Here is a 20,770-nt window from a genome sequence, read left to right as displayed (position 1 = left end):
TAAGAAGCATTTCATACTGTATTTTTAAGCCAAAAGAACAAAAGTGCACAGAGAGGTTATCAGGCATAGTGTGGGGGGTAGTGGGGAACTGTCTAGAGGCGAGATGTTAGGGTCCAGCAGAGACAGAGGATTCCTGTCTCTTCACCTAACACTCCACACCGACCCTTTATGTCCTAAATTGATGGGTCAGTCCATTCCAGATGTTACTCTTGGGGTTATGCGTCCTAGCTGGTTATTGAACCCCTTGCAGACACTATTTGTCTTATACCCCAACAACTTCACAGAGCGTATAAGAAATACAGATTGAATACTTAATCATAATTATACATACAATCACACTGTTTCCTAGACTGTATTGGCTGTGGCTGTTATTTTGTTGGAGCAATTGTCTAGGCATATCTTTAAATGCTACAAAGTTCATTGAGGCATTACATGTTGGGTATTTATGTTGTGTATTGCTGATGAAAGGATGCTAATACATTACCTAGGATTCATTCAAACCTTTTTTTTGTATTTACAATTTTAATCTGGACAAATAATGTGAACAGATCATTACCGAGTTTTGCAAGTTTGCAAAATAGTAGTTTTACTTATAGTTTTAATTTTGAAAGTATCCATGTAATTTAACAATGCATCATATTACATATACTTGATAGCAACTTTATTAGGTAGATCTGTATAATGTAATCCAATACAATTCAACTGCCATTTTCTGTTTTTGTAGAAATGATCATTGTTCAAGTATAATTAATAAAGTGGCCATGTATTACCTTATACTGCATACTATACTATAACTGACATATTTACAGTAGAATTCAAAAGACTGTGTTGGAGGCTAATAAATCAATCAAACATGGATATACTGTATGCACGCCATTTTCTGATGATATATTTGTCTTTCTCAGGGAGGTGGGGATTGTCCAGAGATGAGCATTGGCGCCATTAAAATTGCTTTGGAGATCTCCTTGCCAGGATCATTTATTTATGTCTTCACGGACGCCCGTTCCAAAGATTACAAGCTGACCCATGAAGTCCTGCAGCTCATCCAGCAGAAGCAATCACAGGTTTGATAGCATTGCAATCTACAGTGTTTTACAGATTTAGAGACAAATAGCTATAATAGTTTTACATACATGTGTGTATAGGTGGTGTTTGTGCTGACCGGGGACTGTGATGACAGGACTCATATCGGCTACAAGGCTTACGAGGAGATCGCCTCCACCAGCTCTGGGCAGGTCTTCCATCTAGACAAGAAGCAAGTCAATGAGGTAACGGCATCACTGAATGGAAATGTTCTTGTAATAGACATGCTTTGGTCACCTTATTCAAATAATTTCAGCTTGGCCTGGTTTCTACCTCTAAGCTGTGTGAATGAGATTGCAGTAGAAGGTTAGCTGAGCATGTCTGGAATCCAGATCAAATGTGCAGGACTACATTTGATTGATTAATGCATTCCGTGGCTCTTTCTAACGTTTCCAAGAAGTGTAAACCAGCAGTATAAAACTGGGCAACATCTAAAGTTTAAAAAGTTTTGCTGTTAAAGATAACATCTAAATCTGCATGAGACTCATGTGCTTTACTTTCATTTCTTAATTTTGTTGTTTTTATAAACATTAAAGAAAAACATTGCAAACAAAAAAAGCTATAGTCACTCTTTTTAATACTAAAAAGAGTGACAATAGCTTTTTTGTTTGCAGTGTTTTTCTCTAAATGTATGACATTTGAGTCAATTTAACTATGTTTCCCTGTGCACCAAGCTTTGCCCAAAGACTTTTGCTGTATCATATTACCATCACGTAATATTACCATCACATAAGAAAAACCTGTTTTACATATTTTGGGTTCAATAGCGTCTAGGTCAGGGTCTCACACAGTAGCTGTTCAGTTCTCCATAGGGACAGGGGGGAAACAGGGGGGCAGGACATGGGGGAATGTTAGAAACTTCTTGAAAAAAGCTTTGCACATGTTGAGGGTATGACCTTGTGCAGCTGAGGGGGTGTGTGTTTCTCTGTGTGTGTGTGTGTGTGTGTGTGTGTGTGTGTGTGTGTGTGTGTGTGTGTGTGTGTGTGTGTGTGTGTGTGTGTGTGTGTGTGTGTGTGTGTGTGTGTGTGTGTGTGTGTGTGTGTGTGTGTGTGTGTGTGTGTGTGTGTGTGTGTGGGTGGGTGGGTGTGTGTGTGTGTGTGTGTGTGTGTGTGTGTGTGTGTGTGTGTGTGTGTGTGTGTGTGTGTGTGTGTGTGTGTGTGTGTGTGTGCATGTGCGTATCTTTCAGTTGGCAGATTTATTGTATAAAAATGATAAAAAATACTTATTTACATGTTATTTTCATTTGTTTAGCATTGTGTATATGGCCTCTATACAATAATAGAGATGTGCTCATTTCCCTCCTTAAAACTGAATTTTCACATTTCCCTTGCTGTAGGTTCTGAAATGGGTGGAGGAGGCGGTGCAGTCATCTAAGGTCCACCTGCTGTCTACTGATCACATTAGTGGGGCCAGCAACACTTGGCAGATACCCTTTGACCCCAGCCTGAAGGAAGTTACTGTGGCCCTCAGTGGCCTAGCACCTACCATTGAGATAAAGAACCCCCAGGGTATGATATGTTCTACCATACATAAGCCCAATTGCCAGTATTCCTTGTTGAGATTGGTGTATGTTTTAGAAATTATGCTGTAGAAGGAAGACAAAGAAAATGAAAAAACAGAAGTGAAAAAAACATATCATGAATCATATGTTATGGTCATCATAACAGATAACAGATCTCCACCCGTCTGAACACCTTTTATTCATTTATTTTTTATTATTTTGGGGCATTTGGCCCTTGGTAGAAATAATTGAAATAGAGGGAATGTTAAGACATGAATCAAAGGTCCCAAAGCTGGAATCCATGGCTCTCTTCCACATTGTAATAACACTCAATGAGGAACTATCTTTTGAAACGAGTATCTTTCTTTGCTAAAGGGAATCATTTTAAAATGAAAGAGAATGACAAGCAGCAGAAGCAACTCTAGGTTTGAAATGTGGGGTATATACAAATTAACCAAAAGCGTGACGACATTTAAAAAGGAAAGACCACAACATTTATTTACAAGCACTTTTATACAAAAAATCACTATAAAATGTAACAAAAATAAACAGTTTACCACAAACAAAAAACAGTTAGCGGACTATTCCCCCGTTGATAATGTTGTTTAGATATTGATTCACAAGTGGATAATGCAGGTAATTCCAGTATAGATATTCTGTGGATTTTGAAAGCAGACAAACTATATCAAATCCTAGTGTAAACTTAATGTATTGGTGTTAGTCTCTCTAAATCAAATAGAAGCTTTTTTTAGACTGTAGATAATCATACAGTAAGAGTTTAAAGAATAAGAGGAATGTTACCATTTAGGAAGTGAAGAAGAAAGGAACTTCTAGAAGCTGAAATACAGTAGAGAGGTAAAGTTAAAGTGAGTGCAAAAAATAATAAAAATCTTTATTATAGGACTGGGTTGATTCTATATGTTGACAACCAACGTTCAATATTTAAGATAACTTAAAACCATGCTAGGAGTGTTAATGATTTGGATCACTCAAGGCTGCAGTAAAGGTGAATATATGTCTCAGTTTTAATGTTTGGCCTCCAGGGAAGCTGGTGGGGAAGAGTGACAGCCTGACTGAGCTCCTGCACATTCCCAACTCCGCCAAAGTTGTCAACATCAAGGACCCAATGCCTGGGATGTGGTCTATCAAGGTAAACAATTCCTTTTTTCAGGGAATGTGTGTTAAATTATAGGCTTTACCTCACAATTCCCTGAGCTGAGCTGTCATTTCAAAAGACTTACTGCAAATAGTTCAGTAGTATAATCTTGAGATAAGATCACAACTGACACCCCAGGAGGGAGCTGTGCGCTTGAGGATGGTTCTTAAATTGAATTACTGCAGTAGCGTTTCAGCATGTTAGGATACAGTGATATGTAATCAACTTCACATACATGATGTCCGATGAAAGCATCTCTGAGCAAACAATAACATGGTCATTTGAGCTCTGAGACAGTCCTCAGGTAAATGAAGAAAAAGTATGTTCAGAGCCACTGCTGTCAACACGTGCAGCTACATTTGGTTTGGGGCACCCTTTGCTGTCGTTTTGTTGAAACTGTTGGCACCCTGCTGTCAAGGTAACGCAAAATGGTCACACTGTTGACTGCACAGGCTGTCAATGCCAGATGTTGGAAAATGACAAGCATTTTTTCCTAAGTGATTTGTGGAATGGGCCCCAGTGGCCCCTGTATTCTCTGTAGACTCTTTCTTGGAAATGTCCCTCATCTCTGCATAGCTGTGTTATGTGTGTGATTTAAAGGGAAAGAGATTAGACGAAGAATTGTGTCATCTCAGTGTTTCCTCCCAAAGGAAAGTGCAGGAGATGAGGATGCCTTAAGGATTGGATTTCCCATGATTTGTTCTGGCACGTTTACACCCACTACACACTCTTTTTAATCTTGTACAGCATGAAACTTTCCTGACTAGACGATAGTGTCTACCTCTTGTTGTGCCTCTTCTTCTTTCTATCCCTTTTAATTCCCTTTTAATGCCCTCAGTAATGGTATTAAGGCAAATCCGCCAATTGTCTTGAAGTAAAGGTATTTCAATTAGCTAACATGGGTGTGGAATGTACATTCTATGTGTAATACATTTTTGCTTTTGGACTTTGGATGATTTACTGTTTATAATGAGAATAGCCCTTTCCAGCTGTGTCTGCACTTAACCCTCAGGTTAGCCTCATGCTGCAGTCTGTCACTAAACACCGGTGCACAGAGCCCTTTCTCTATTCACACACAGAACAACTGGCAGGAGCTCATTGAGCTGAGAACATTTCTCAGTTAAACATTGAGGGCTGTTAAAATCAGATTATTATCAGAAGTCTTTCGTTAAGGTCTTTGCTTTCAGACTTCAGCTGATTGATATGGTGTGCTGTAACAAGGTGGTAGCAGAAGTGCTGAAGGATATCAGACAGATATGATGTGGAGAGATTGTATTCTGCTTTCTTTTCTCCTGTGGTTCTGCTCCCTGTCTCTTCTTAAATCTCTTTCTGTCACTGTTCTCTTTCCTCGTGCATCTCCAAACACATGCACTCCTCTAATTATCTCCTCCAGAGGAGCACAGTAGGGTCCTCTGTTCTCTCTCTCTCTTCAGTCCCAAAACATCTTGTTTTTCCTGTTTCTCCTCTTGGACTTGTTTTAGCCTCAGTCCCACAAACTTCTCTATCTGGTTTGCAGATTACAAAATCTCCCTCTAATCTATTGCTGTGTTTCCCAGGAAAGAAATGTGGATAAATACTTCAGGGAGATTTCACTGTCCACTGTGTAATGGCCCATGACACCCCAGTGTAGGACCCGGGCCACAGATAGTATGTGAAAAGGAATTTGATCCATTTTAATCTGCCCTTAATTGGATGTTATGTTGGACTGTAGAAAGTGGCTTACCCCTGTATCACCCTCCTACACTTTGGCCCATATGTGTACACCTTACATTGCTGCTTTGTGCTAAATACAGTATACAGTATACTACTCATATGAAATCAACGTGCCAATTCTGTATTGGAAATCAAAACAGAAGACATAATATAATGTTCTTTTTGCACTAAGAGGAAATTATCACAGGTGTGAACAGATCTTCTGTCAGTTAAAAATGTGAAAACGTGTTGTGCGTGTGCGTTTGTTTTGTGTGTGCATACGATGTGCGTGTGTTTGTGAGTATTTGTGTTTCAGTATATGAGTCCTCCTGTGACCTCATCATTGTGAAATTAAGCTCCATACTGAGTTTTATAGCCCATGATGATAGTTTAGGAAGGCTGTAATTTTAAAAACAGTTCAAAGGAAGATCTGCCATTCCCTTGTTCTTTGTGTCTGCTTTTTCTATTCCATAAACTTTTTATTTGTATTTTGTCCAGTAAATAGACAGCAGCCAGGTATCCTGCTGAAGACAAAACAACATATCAAATTATCTAAATATGTGGGGTAAAGAAGCAGAACGCACATTTTAAATGACTTAAAGAGAGTATAAAAACAAATATTAAACAATGTATTCAGACTTAACACAACATCTTCAACTTAACTCATCATATTCCTTTATGCTGCTTGATGCTTATATTTGCTTATATGCTATATTTTACAGATTATGGTTAACAACTGGGCTTTCTTAATAGATTGATAGGATACAACTTTGTTTTAAAACATTTACATTAAAAAAAAATCATTAAAACCCTTAAGATGTATTTGGATAAAAAGGCAATTCAAAGCCCTACATGAAGTTAATTAATAAAATGGGATTTAATATTACCGTTAACTAATCTAAGCGATGGGTAAATCCTGTGTTCAATTTGAAAGTTGATGTCACGTTATGACTCATAATAATACTGAGTCTCTTTCAGCTTTCAAGAAAATCAAACCCTTATTTTAAAATAGTGTTTCTCTTTGCATGTGTCCTAAAGAATCCCATCAGTAAGTATCAGGCGTTAAAACCCGTCCCACTTAACTCCCCTCAGCTACACGTGAGCTGATTCTGGTGAGTGAGGGTTTATCTCAGACCGGCCGCTAGTCAATCTGTCTGTGTGGGTGTGAAATTGGGAAATGAGTAGCTTTAATGACAGGGACTGTTCTTGTCTTTTGTGACCTTTAAAAGACCTCTCCCCTAATTACGGCCTCATTTACAACCAACTAATGACCCAGGATAATTCCATGGCAACCATTAGGGCAGGTTTAATGACCAGGACATGTATTGTTTTTCATAATGGCCGGCATTAGCATTAAAGGCTGTGGCGTAACCCTTTTGTCCCGGTATTACCTCATTGTTTGAGAAATGTCACCTCTAGCTGTGTTATGTGTCTGCCTTAATTCACTGCTTTATCCTGCTGCTGGTGTTCTTTTGGCAGGGAATTTAAGTTTATGTCTGGTAGAACTCAGTCATTTTAAATGTACACATTCTCTTTCATGTCAGGCAATTGCAAATGACAGTGTAGATTTGCGTGCCTCATTCTGCATTATGAGTCTGTGAAACCTCCAAGGTATTTTACCTAAGACGAGGAGTTCCCCCCTCTCACCAACCTATATTTCATTGTAATTACTCTGTCTCTATTTCTGCAAAGCTTCAAAAGACCTCCACACGATGAAGAACACATGAGGAATTCTTTGATTATAGTTGTCTTTATTTAATTAAAGCATGAATGTCAGAATGAGTGGGTCATCTCTGAATTGTGAAGGTTTTATAAGCTATGATGTTAAGCGTCGACACTCAGACTTGACTTACTTATAATGGCTTGTCTATACATGCTGGAATGGTTGGCACACAAAAGGCTGTTACACAAGGCCCAGTGTTGTGTCTGTCATTTGGACCACTCAGTGCTGCCTTTGATGCAACAACCCTTCTTCCTTTTGTCTCCCTGAGTTATATAAAACAGTATCAAGTAACGGCCTGGGTTTTTAATAAACCAATTTGTACCAAATAACTATTACTTCTGAAGATGCTGCCATATAAAGTGGTTGTTTTTGTCAAACCTTGAACATCTTTAAATAAAGCCATAAACACAGATGTAATAACCATTACTTTTTAAGACATTCTAGTCTGAGTCTTGAATGTATAAAGTATCTGTAAAGCTATATTTCCCCTTTTTTCTTTGATACAGACCTCTAGTGAAGGAAGACACTCGGTCCGCATCTCAGGTCTCAGCCCCATTGACTTTCGATCCGGATTTTCCAGAAAGCCCACCCTGGACTTCAAAAAGACCTCCATTAGGCCAGTTCAAGGTCAGTGAGGTCAACCTTACCAAATTGTAAAAAGAAAAAAAGGCCTCACCTGTTGTGTTCACTTACACCTTTAGCTTTGGGACATTAAAGTGTACAGTATATGTTTGAACCTCTTTCCAGGAATTCCTACTTACATCCTGCTGAACACCACCGGGCTCTTACCTCCTGCTCGGGCCGACAGGCTAGAGCTCCTGTCAATCAAGGGTGAAGTGATCAAAACGTTGCCAATCCGCTATTACCCTGACCGCAAACCATCCGGCCTCTGGAACATCACCGAGTTCATCCCACCCAACCAGGCCTTCTTCCTGCGGGTGACAGGATATGACCACGATGGTTTCCTGTTCCAGAGAGTCTCCAGTGTTTCCTTCTCCAGCATGATACCTGGTGAGTGATGCAGGTTGGCATCCACTTTTAGATGAAGATCTGGGGGATTGCTTTGTTATTTGTTATTGGATGATTACCTTTGTTTGTCTTTCTCTCTCTTTTAGAGGCTCCCAAGGTGCTGATGCCAGCCATCAGTCGTGGTTACTACCTCCAGAGAGGGGGAGTCCACTGCCAGGTAGACAGCCTGATCCCCTTCACTCTGCGCTTCAGCCGGGATGGGAGGAGACTCGGGGAGGATCAGCTCTTCAGGTGAGCACGGCTGGGGAGGAATATGTGTGTATGACTGTCTTTTAAATTAAATTCATGTTATGTTAAGCCGATTTAATTTATATAACCCAATGTCACAAATCACACATTTGCCACAAACTAGTTTGCAGTCTGTCAGTCCCTCTATCTTAAAATCCAGCTGAGGGAGATCTTTTCATTTCCTCCCAAAGTCCCAAAAGTGAAATATCGAGAGAGACAAAGGCATGCTGTAAAATGCAAACCTCTTCCAAAACTAAGTAACTGTTATTTTATCCATGTTCCATTTCAAACTTTTTTAAAGTCACATTTTATGAACGTGCCGTGGGATTCATCTGTTAAAGTCAATAACATCTGCTTAGTCAGAACTGTTTGTTCAGCACTTTTATGGTTTGCCATTATACTACCCTACTAGCTCTGGAGAAAAAAATCGGCCGTGTTTGGACAATAATAATGTTTCCACATATGATACAAATATATTTATAGCTTCAAGTTTGTCTTCAGCAGACGTAAAGACTTACAGAATGGATCCAAACGGTGATACTTCCCTCCCCCAGACTCTGATGGAGGTTCAAACTTGCATATTGTGTTTCAATCTGTGCACTACTGTATGATAACATCTGAATGGATTTTCACCAGTTGAGTGAGAAGCAGATCAAATGGTTTCAGCATTATTCTCGAGAAAAGTGAAAAGAAATTGTTCTTTCTTTTGATTCTAGTGATTCTCACAATGCATCATGGGAAATAGCCCAGGTAACTCTCAAGGATGAGGGCTTTTACGAGTGTATAGCGATCAACAGTGCCGGGACAGGAAGAGCTCACACCTTCTTGGATGTATCAGGTGAGCACACATACCAAGATTCATTTGGCAACAGGGTGTATTATTGACAGTGAGATTAGTACCCATCTTATTAACACAAAATCAACTGAAGCATAATACATTTGCCGAATAATAAGACAAATGAGGTATTACGACACTGTTACAACATAGCAGAAAGTCATGCTACATAGACAGCAGTGTTGACTTTTGTAAATGGACTGTAATACTGTAGTTTATGATTATCAACAGTGTTTGGTGAGCCACCATCCATCACTGTGTGTAATGAGGCGGGACTCTTAGACAGGAATGCTTAGGGCTGGCAAGTATTAGACTGTCAAAAATTGGTGTGCGATGAATCTACTCGCAGGGCAGGGAGCAATTTAAAGTCCAACTGAAATTAAATTGCTCTTTTTTGTATGATACAGCATACATATCTGCTCGCTTAAACATTAGTCAACCGAATTGCTTTATTACTTACTCTTAAATACCACTAACAACATGCTCTTTGCACATGACATGTAGGCTGCAAGTTCGTTTTCTATTTCCCTCGTTCCCCACGGTGCAACATGGCAGTCTGGCAGCCTGCCAGTACTTTTAAAAAAACACATTGACAATTTTGTGATTTCCCTTGGCCTTCAACGTATCTTTATTGAACTGTATAATGTTTAGAGATAACACTTACCGTATAAAAACACGAAATGTCTTGAGTGAACCGATGCAATAAGATGAAGTTCATGCTCAATAGGTTTACTCACATGCTCACTTGTACAACTCATACACTTACACTACTTATGGACATATGGTTGGAATCTAAGCACCAGATGATGTGGGTTGTATTTCATAGGGTTCACTGTCTCGTGCTGTGGATCCCACGCAGAGAACCTACATTCTGGCAGAATTAATGTAGCTTTAAGGAAAATTTGACCCATACATGATGTTGTAATACATGCTTCACAGCGATCATGTCATGGAGTTTATGATATGGTTTGTGTGCCTGATTTGAAAAGCAATGGACTGTAAATATGATGTAAGAGGAGAATATATTAAAACAAGTTAGAAATAAGTTCCAGGCGCCAAGAAGAACACAGTGTAATGATAGTTTAGCTGCCAAAACCGTGACTTGGGTGCACCGTTTTAATACAACAGCTTATTTTAAACACAAGTTCTCTGATGTCACCGCTGTAATAAATGCATTACAATTTACGATCTCACAGAAACATTCATAATCAAGGTAATACATTATTTGTGTCATGACAAGCTTTGAGTGCAGACATAACTAGAGGGATCATAAGATGATTTATACCCTTGAACAAATACACATTTTTCCCTTTTCCAAAATTCTCTGTTGTGCGTTTATTTTTCAATCTGATCCTTTAGCATTATGAGGCCTCAGAGCTGACACCTCGGGTCCCAATGCAGTCAGTAAAAGCCTTTTTTTCCAAATGTTTATTTCCAAAAAACCTCCTGCTTTGTGAAATTCACTGGAGCTCCATCAATATGATGAATGCCAAGGAGAAAGGAAGAAGGTGGAGTGCAGAGAAAAAGAGTGAGAGGTAGTTGAAAGACGCTTTGGAAACAGAAGGAGAAGAGACTAAGCCAGGAATGGTTTGTGTAATATATGAGCGTAACTCATTATACTGCAATTTACCCACCCTGTTCGCAGTCCAAAGGGGGAGAGGGTACTTAGTTGGTCCAAATGTACCGCTGATGACGTCCATCAAATTAGGTGAAATTAATCCTACTCAGCCACAACCGTTGTTACTGGGCCAGAGATGTTCCCAACAGAATCACAGGCCTCCACATTTAAACATACAAAACATACACACAGACACACACACATAATCCCAAGGGGCTGTGCTGAAATCCCCAGCATCCTCCCTGTATCAGAGCTAAAGACTCTGCTACCTCTTCCTGGCTCAGCCCTGAAAACGTTATTAAAGATACAATGGGGAGTGTTTTTGACATGGCGACAAATGAAATGGAGATAGAGGAAAAGAACAAAAAACTAGATATGAAGAAGATGAATAATGATGATAAAACGTTTCTTGCACTTACACCAAAACACACTCAGCATCATTTGAGAGACATCAATGTGATGATTTTGGTGATGAAATATGGTTAAGATAAACTGCTCATGTAGATTAAAGAGGTGGGTCCCAAACAAGCTTAATATGTAGTCTCTACAAATAGAACAAAAACGTCGTAGTTCCTTTTTTGTTCAAGCGGTACTCCAGAGATTTTGTTTAGTACGTTTTTCAACTTGCAAAAGACATATTTAATAAAGAATGACCCAAACCGATAGACCATAGCCAGAGAAATTGTGCCTCTAGTAAAGGTTTGTAATGCAGAATATCGAATAACTTGTGACTTTAAAAAATCACTATGTTCTGCAACATTCCTTCCAATGACTGGATAATATTGCATGCCTCTACATATGTGTAATGTCAGAAGGAAAATAACCACTTGCTCTGACTTCCTGTTTTTTTATGATGTAAAGTTCCTGGCATCTGCTAACACCATTATGCCCTGATCCTGCAGAGCCGCCTCCAGCCATCACAGTGGGGGGTAACGTGACCGTGGCCCCCGGCTCCCGCGCTGTCCTCACCTGCCACGTCGTCAGCACCGTCAGCTTCAACCTCACCTGGCTGAGGGGGGGTCACGACGCCCGGCTGGACCCACAGGTCATCGTCCTGTCCAACCTCTCGCTACAGGTGACCCCTGTGACCCCAGAGCGCTCGGGGTGGTATGAGTGCATCGCTATAAACGAAGGAGGGGTGATGGCAGAGCGGATCTACCTCACAGTGCAAGGTGAGGAGTGGGTGTTTTTATCTGCATGTTTTTAATACAATTCTGAGGTGTAAGATCCGAAATGTGTGGTAAGAAACAAATGGTTGCTCTTCAAGTACGTAGTGGCCCACATTGGCTTCCTGGGGCTACAAGGTTACAGTTCAATTGTGTAACTGGGGTGAATGTGTGCTTACATGTGTTTGTGAGACTTTTTTTTCGGTGTGATTTACACCGTGGGGGAACAGGATTCTTGGCAAACACAACCCCCTTCCCAAATACACGATCGTCTCCCAAGTGCCCCCGCCCCTCTTCCCTCCATTGCTGCCTATAATTCACCTTAATGTTTTCTGGGACGTGTGAACACGATTTATGCCTGTCTCAAAAGCTGCGCTAACGCTTAAATGCCTCCTTCAATGTGCTTTGCCAGGTTTTAATGCTCTAAGGAAAAGACAATTCCTTCACGTCACTTTAAGCTGACCTTTTGTCTTGACCTAAATGGGACTACTTAAAAAGTTCCACCTGACTTAAACCTCGGTGACACATATTGAAACGTTTTAGGTTTATTACCAGAACTACAGACAGGTTGTGAGGGGAACTCTATAATTGTGCTTGTCTCACTGCATGATCAGTTGCACAGCTGACCCTTTATACTTCACAGGATATTTTTGTCTTTTTATATCACCTCGCTGTTTGTCATTTCTCACATTATCCTGTCACATGTTTCTTTGCTATTCTTTTCTCATACCAATGTCTTACTGTTTCTTAATTATTATTATTATTTGGCCTTATCTCTTTCTCGGTGTAAAACAGCTGTCAGCAGGCCCTTGGGTTTTCCTAATTACCCCCTGGTCAGTCCCATCCTAGTTATTAGCCTCACTTTGAAGTGAGTAAAGTCTGCTGACATCTTACAACACTTGGACAGAACACAGTGGAACTGAGTGCATGGCCACATGCTACAGAAATAGGGAGAAATTCAATTTTGTCGCTGTTTTCCATTTTTTTGTTTAAAGGGAGATTTTTAGAAAACAACCTGAAAGTGCTCTTGTGAATGCCCACAGTTGACTAGAAGAAAGAGTCAGAGAAGAGAATAAGTTGAGATAGGAGGAGGATGCATTTTGAGTGGTAGTGAGTGCTGATGAGTGAGGGAGGAAGAAAGGGGGAAAGATTGAGCAGGTAATGAAGGAGCGCTAAAGACAGGCTTCTTACTCACACATTAATGCTGCTGAGTCCGAAAAAAACAATGTGTCTTCTCAGGAACCTCCTTGTTCCTTATGTAACAGGCCGGGGCAGATAAAGGGAAATGTGGTAGTGAAGCAGTCACGACAGAGGCAGTGTTAAAAAAAAGAGGCTTTATTGCTGTTCAACTAAAAAATACCTTTTACAATAGAAAGGCTAACGTAGCCGGGCCGCTAACCGACTTGCCAGTTTACAACTGTTTCCTCAGTCTGGGAGTCTCCTGCTCCCTCCATGTGCCGCACGCAACTGAGCAACTCTAGGTGCTTTTGTCTCCCTTGAGGGAGTGATTAGCACCAGGTGTGAGGTCTCCCCACCTGCTCCCAATACTGTTAATTGGCAGCAGGTGGAGCCACCTATTGGGAATGTAGGTGTCTCCCACTACTCTGCCTCTCAGTCCCTTACACACCCCCCCCTTCAGTTCTGGCCGAGGAGAGGTGACCATGGTCCACAGGGCATCTCTACGGGACAGAGCATTCCCATGCTTAGCTCCGGCTCTGTGGATGATAGAGAAGTTAAACTCTTGTAGTGAGACAAACCACCTTCCTACTTTAGCATTTGTGTCTTTTTTATTTGCCATCCAGATCAGTGGGGCATGATCAGTTACCAGAGTGAAGTGTCGTCCCAAGAGGTAATACCGGAGGCGCTCAAGCGCCCATTTTATTGCTAGGCCTTCTTTCTCCACAGTAGCATACCCTTGTTCCCTTGTGTTCAGCTTCCGGCTGATGTACATGACGGTATGTTCCTCACTGTGAACCTCCTGGGATAGTACTGCTCCTATGCCCACCTCTGACGCATCGGTCTGCACAATCATCCCCCGGCTGAAGTCTGGGGTCACCAACACCGGCCGTGCGCAGAGAGCCCTCTTAAGTCCCTCAAAGGCGTGTTCAGCCTCTCCTGTCCACTTGACCATTAGCGGCTGTGAGTCTCTGGTCAGGTCTGTAAGGGGAGAGGCTATTGTGGAGAAGTTTGGGATGAAACGGCAATAGTAGGAAGTCAGACCCAAGAAGGTTTTCACCTGTTTCTTTGTTGACGGCCGTGGCCAGTCCTGGATCGCCTGAACCTTCCTTTCTTGTGGTCTAACGTTGCCCCGCCCAATACTCGGCTTCCTCCAGTCCAAGCTTGCATTTTCTTGGATTGGCTGTCAAGCCCGCCCTTCGGAGAGATTCCAGCACTGCTGCAAGCCTTATGAGATGGCTATCCCATGAGTCACTGTGGATCACAACGTCATCCAAATAGGCAGCTGCATACTCACGATGTGGCCTCAGAACCTTGTCCATCAGTCTCTGGAACGTGGCTGGTGCTCCATGAAGCCCGAAGGGAAGCACAGTATATTGGTACAGCCCTGTGGGGGTGGCGAAGGCCGTCTTCTCTCTTGAGGCTGCTTCAAGTGGGACCTGCCAATACCCTTTCGTCAAGTCCAGAGTGCTGATATATCTGGCTTCCCCAAGCCGATCAATCAGCTCATCTATCCTGGGCATAGGATACGCATCAAACTTGGAGATTTCATTCAATTTTCTGAAATCATTACAGAACCTGTTGGTTTTGTCGGGCTTAGGAACCAGAATGACAGGGCTGGTCCATTCACTGTGAGATTCTTCAATCACCCCCATAGCCAGCATTTTCTGCGCTTCTTGCTCAATGGCCGCCCGTCTTGCCTCCGGCACCCGGTAGGGCCGCATCTTTACCTTTTGGCCAGGCTCTGTGTGGATTTGATGTTCCACCATCGTTGTGCGTCCAGGTCGTAGTGAGAACACGTCCAAAGTCTGCTGAACCAGTTCCTTGGTTTGTTGTAACTGAGCTTTGGACAACCCTGGACCGTATTCCACTTCGGCCACCTCCTGGTCGGGAGAAGAGGGGGACACAACCGGGGAACCACAACACAGCAGTGCTTCTCGGGCGTACCATTTCTTTAACAGGTTAACATGGTATATTTGGGATGGTTTGCGACGGCCAGGTTGACGTACCTTGTAGTTGACTGGTCCCACCTTCTCTACCTCTTCATAGGGACCTTGCCACGATGCCAGGAATCTGTGTTCTGTGGTGGGGACCAGGAGAAGCATTTTATCCCCGGGCAGGAACTCACGAGGTTGGGCACCTCTGTTATGCCCCTTTCACACCAGCGCCTTTTCAGCTCCGGCTCGGAGCTAGAGCCTGAAAAGCGCCGGGTTTTCCAGTTCACACTGGAGCTGCGCCGGCTCTTAGCTCCGGAATCCGCTTCATTTCCAGCTCCAAAAAATTGTCGGTCCAGAGGCAAGAGCTTTGGAGCTAAGAGGTGACGTCGCTTACGTCTCTCTTACGTCGAGGCGTGCAGGAAACTAAACCCACCTCCCATGGGTCGACTGTCATGCCTGCCTACAAGCAGTAGTGCCTATAAACACACTTTATAAAGTCAGGCAACACTAATCAGGCTTCGTGTGATTCTGTTTATTTGTGCCTTACTTTGACCATCCGTTCACAGTTATCGATCATTGTGGAGAGAGGCAGACGTGTTGTTTTGTATTATTGCAGCTATCGGAGGTAGTCAGTTTAGCTTCGGTTGCTATGCTAACATCACCCGTTTTATACCAGAGAAACTTTCATAACAGCGTTGTGATACCAAACAGCGTCAATTCAGACTGACACACATTCACTAAGGGGAACTGGGGATATGCATCAGCTGCTTGTGTGAGTCGGACAGTGAATACTTTAGAGCGGCCGCTGCAGTGTGAGCTAACCGGGAGCTAACGGGAGAATAAACTCCGTGGAAGAGCAGCACTGCAGCGGTCGGTAAATGCTGCAGAAACACATTAATAAACAATGAACCACGGCACTCTGGAGAAAAGTATAAGGTTGGAGAAGTCGTTATTCAATTTATTCTGGCTTCGTGTGATTAAAAGCAACACGATCATCGACCCGACGCAGTTGTTGTTGTTGTTGTGAGCTGCCGTAATGGCTGCCGTTGGATGGCAAATCAGCGATGTAAACGGTGACGTCATGACGCAGCAAGGGCAGCTCTGGGGCGCCAGTGGGCGGTGTGCACAGAGCGGGAGCTGAAAAGGGAAACCGGAGCTGAACCAGAAAAGCTCCCGCTCGGAGCTAGAAACTGAAAAGCGCTGGTGTGAAAGCCGCATTATACACTTTCCTCTGGGCTTCTTGGGCTTGAGCCATGTGCTCTCTGACCATGGCCAAACATCTTTCATATGCGTCTGCATCGTCTCTACATGCTCAATCAGGCTCCGATGGGGACTTGGCTGCTCCTCCCAGGCTTCCTTCGCGATGTTGAGAAGTCCTCTGGGCTGTCGGCCGTACAGCAGCTCGAAGGGGGAGAAACCGGTTGAAGCCTGTGGAACTTCCCTGATTGAAAACAGGACATAGGGCAGAAGCTGGTCCCAGTTACGACCATCCTTGTCAACAACCTTCTTTAACATGGATTTCAATGTCGTGTTAAAGCGTTCTACCAATCCGTCTGTCTGAGGATGGTAGACAGATGTACGAAGCTGCTTTACCTTGAATAGTCTGCAGAGATCCTTCATTATCTTGGACATGAAGGGAGTGCCTTGGTCTGTTAGTATCTCTTTTGGAATCCCAACTCGTCTGAATAGGTGAAGCAGCTCCCGTGCAATCACTCTCGTTGTCATGTTCCTCAAGGGAATGGCCTCCGGGTACCTGGTTGCATAGTCAAGGATCACAAGAATATACTGATGTCCCCTGGCAGACTTCACCAGCGGTCCCACTAAGTCCATGGCAATGCGAGAAAACGGTACATCGATTATCGGTAGAGGTATTAGGGGATTTTTAAAGTGTGGCTTGGGACTCATCTTTTGACATTCAACACAGGTGCGACAATAATCCTCTATAGCTCTTACCACCCCTGGCCAGTAGAACCGGCTCCCAATCCGCTGCCTTGTCTTCTCAACCCCTAGGTGGGCCCCTAGGACATGGCTGTGAGCCAGATGCAACACAGTGTGGACACATATTGTTTTGGGACAACCAACAAGTCTCTTCGCTGACCTTCAACCTCTTTGGCATAGTATAACAGATTATTTTTGATGAGGAAATGAGGACATGTAAGCTCACCTACTCCTGGAACAGGTTTTCCCTCTATTTCCGTAACATTGCTGCGTGCATGCAGCAGATTGGGGTCTTCCATCTGGGCGGTCCCGAACTGGCCCTTCAAACTTAGAATCAATGCGACTTCACCCTCCTCATCCCCTGTGCTTAGGTCTCCAGGGAAAGCAACAAAAGGGTTATCATTTGCCTCGTCTGCACTGGAAGATTGGTTGCCTCTCTGCTCCTCCGGTACAGCACACACAACTTTGGGGAACTGCTGAGGAGACGTACCCGGGGTGGCAATTTGTCCTTTCTCTCGCTTTCCTTTGGCACGCCTGGGATTTTTGGGCCTCCCCTCCTTCTGGTGCCGCAGGCGCTTGTATAGTGGGCAGTCTCGCCCCACCAAGACTGGGACTGGTAGGGAAGGAACCACCCCCACTTTCAGCTCACAGCTGCCTTTAACTGTGGTAAGGTGGATGAGGCAAGTGGGGTATAATTTAGTGTCCCCATGGACACAGGAGACGGCCACAGTCTCTTCAGATGGCAAATGGTCGAGGAGGTGGGGTTGAATGAGGGACACCACACTTCCTGAGTCCACTAGCGCCTCTGCATCTTTTCCATTTACCTTGACTGGTATCATTTGAGCCAGGGAGCTTTCCTGTACCCAGGAAGAGTTAAGAAGGTGGCAAAGCCTTGCACCAGATGAGTGGGTGGTCGGCATTAGCTCATCCTTTCCTGGGCAATCCCGGCAATGTGGCCTATCTCCCCACACTGGTAGCAACGCGGTTGGCCCTCTGGCAGGTAGGACTGTCGTCGCCTTACCTCTTCGGGTTCCCATCGTGGTTCTCGTGCCCGTCTAGTCCGTGATGCTTCCCCACTGGCTTTCCGGCCCCACTCGGTGTCTGGTCGTGTGGACTTAAGCAGGTCCGCTGTGACCATGTGGCTCTCCACTACGTCAACCAACTCATCCAGACTGGTTGGATTCTGCTGGCTTGACATTTTCTTGGTCTCATAGGGCAGAGACCGAATATATTTGTCCATCATTATCCTCTCTAAAACACTCAACTTTTCGGGGTCAGCCAGGCTCTGGTTACCCGGCCTAGGTCATACATCTGGGCCCTGGCTGACAACTCTGGCTTGTATTTCCAGTCATGGAACCGCTGGGCTCTAGCTGCTAAGCTGTAGCCATACCTCGCCAGGATTTCCCTCTTCAAGACGACGTAGACCTTTGCTTGGTCAGGAGGGAAGTCGAAGTAAGCTTGCTGTGCCGGGCCCAGGAGGAATGGTCCAACCAGATCAGCCCAGGAATCCCTTGGCCAGCCCTCTCTTTCAGCAGTGCGCTCAAAGGCTGTTAAGTAGGCCTCTATCTCATCACTCTCCGTCATTTTGGGGATGAATCGACCTGGGTTAGGCTGTACGGTTGCTTCCCTCTGGCTAGGAGAGGCTGCTGTTAGGCATTTTTGGACCTCCACATGGAGAAGCGCATTCTGTTTCTGCTGCTCCTGTATCATCTGCCGTTGCAGAGTCTGCTGCTCAGTAGAAATACGCACCAACTCCCTTAGTACATCCTCCATCTTGAAACCGAAATACACTAACTGCAACACCACCACTAGAGTCCTTAGGCCCGCATTCTCCACCAGTGTAACAGGCCGGGGCAGATAAAGGGAAAAGTGGTAGTGAAGCAGTCACGACAGAGGCAGTGTTCAAATCAAAAAAGAGGCTTTATTGCTGTTCAACTAAAAAATACGTTTTACGATAGAAAGGCTAACGTAGCCGGGCCGCTAACCGACTTGCCAGCTTACAACTGTTTCCTCAGTCTGGGAGTCTCCTGCTCCCTCCATGTGCCACACGCAACTGAGCAACTCTAGGTGCTTTTGTCTCCCTTGAGGGAGTGATTAGCACCAGGTGTGCGGTCTCCCCACCTGCTCCCAATACTGTTAATTGGCAGCGGGTGGAGCCACCTATTGGGAATGTAGGTGTCTCCCACTACTCTGCCTCTCAGTCCCTTACACTTAACTCAGGGGTGTCGCTAACTCCCCTAAGGGCAGGGTTACATTCGAATAGGATGAAACAGGTGAGCCCGGCTGGGCTCGTATAGTTGTTCTGACGACTGTACTTTCTGGGTTGTACAGTACAGATCAGCACAGGCCTGAGGCCCAGGCCGCTGAGATTAAGATCAATATGGTTTGTTTCAGGTCAAAGTAGTAATATATCATGAATGTTCCATGTAGATTTATTATCAGCATCTGGTAAATGCACTGTATTTCTCTCAAAACTTCATCACCGATGTTTGAAGTTGAAGCATAAGTGCAAAAGTCTATATATTTGTTCACACCTGCTGTATGTGCGTCACCCTTTTGATCCTGTAATTACTCAGTACTTACCCTCAGCCATCACAAAGACGCTGTTGTGTTTTTCTATAGGAAAATAAATAAATACCTACAAATAAATCCCTTTATGTCATTACGGAATAATGTAATTTATTTATTGACTTAATTTGAGAGGATATTGATTTACTTATTAGAAATATTATTGAATTCCTTCTCTTTTCTCTAGAGGTGCCCAGGGTTTCGGCAGAGCCTTGGAATCAAAGCTTTACAGCAGGAGAGGAAAAAAGGATCAGATGCTCGGCCAGCGGATACCCTCCCCCCCGTCTCGTGTGGACCCACAACGACATGTTCATCATGGCCACCAGCAGGTGAAGTCCTCCTTTCATACTTTACATAAGCAGATTTTTGTTTTTGCTACTTCTTCTCTCTTCCATTTTTGAAATAATAATAAAATAAAAATAATAAATTGTGAATCTTGTTTGTGTTCAGACACAGGATGACTCCTGATGGCACTCTGGTTATAAGAAACATGGAGAAAAAGGATGGAGGAGTGTACGGCTGCCTGGCCAGCAACCAGGCTGGGACTGACACAGTGACCTCCATCCTTACTTATATTGGTGAGTGCCACAGAGCACATGCATACAATTATTAAGATAAAAGTACTTAACAGTTCATCAGTCACACAGCAGGGACATTTTACGGTTTAATAGAAGAAAAATTCAGATTGAATAATTAGCATAACCATATTGTCTTTGGAGAGTCATTGGTAGCACATACTTACAGACAATCATTCATATCTACAGTCAATTCTTAGGGTTAGATGGATATATAAATAGATATATACTTTATTTATCCCAAATTGGGATAACCAATTAACAAAGCCTCAATGTTTGAAATGGGAGGCTGTGGCTCAGTGGGATAGTGCTGTGGCTCAGTGGTGTAGTGCGCTGAATTTAATGCGCTGAACTTTGAATCAGGGGATAGCAAGTTCGAGTCCCACTGCAGTCAGCATGACGTTGTGTCCCTGGGCAAGACACTTCACCCCAAATTGCTCCTGTGGGGATTGTCCACAGTACTGTGTACTGTGTATGTAAGTCGCTTTAGATAACAGCGTCTAACAAGTGACATGTAATGTAATGTAACTGAACCTAATCTGCAA

At 43.4% G+C, this 20,770-nt stretch overlaps 1 protein-coding gene across 1 annotated transcript in view; it reads left to right on the top strand.

Moving 5' to 3' along the window:
• hmcn1 (hemicentin 1) overlaps nt 1–20,770 on the top strand; it is a 107,524-nt gene that overhangs the window by 26,998 nt on the left and 59,756 nt on the right. The window contains exons 3-13 of the mRNA XM_034081502.1: nt 906–1,064; nt 1,146–1,268; nt 2,420–2,591; nt 3,628–3,734; nt 7,662–7,782; nt 7,903–8,166; nt 8,271–8,415; nt 9,129–9,250; nt 11,768–12,037; nt 19,838–19,979; nt 20,101–20,228. Coding sequence (XP_033937393.1) covers nt 906–1,064; nt 1,146–1,268; nt 2,420–2,591; nt 3,628–3,734; nt 7,662–7,782; nt 7,903–8,166; nt 8,271–8,415; nt 9,129–9,250; nt 11,768–12,037; nt 19,838–19,979; nt 20,101–20,228 — 1,753 coding nt within the window. The remainder of the gene's footprint in view (nt 1–905; nt 1,065–1,145; nt 1,269–2,419; nt 2,592–3,627; nt 3,735–7,661; nt 7,783–7,902; nt 8,167–8,270; nt 8,416–9,128; nt 9,251–11,767; nt 12,038–19,837; nt 19,980–20,100; nt 20,229–20,770) is intronic.

This window comes from Pseudochaenichthys georgianus, chromosome 4, assembly GCF_902827115.2.
Source record: "Pseudochaenichthys georgianus chromosome 4, fPseGeo1.2, whole genome shotgun sequence".
Taxonomy (NCBI): Eukaryota; Metazoa; Chordata; class Actinopteri; order Perciformes; family Channichthyidae; genus Pseudochaenichthys; species Pseudochaenichthys georgianus.
Note: the sequence above shows the minus strand (reverse complement) of the source record. Positions and strands in the feature narration are given on the sequence as shown.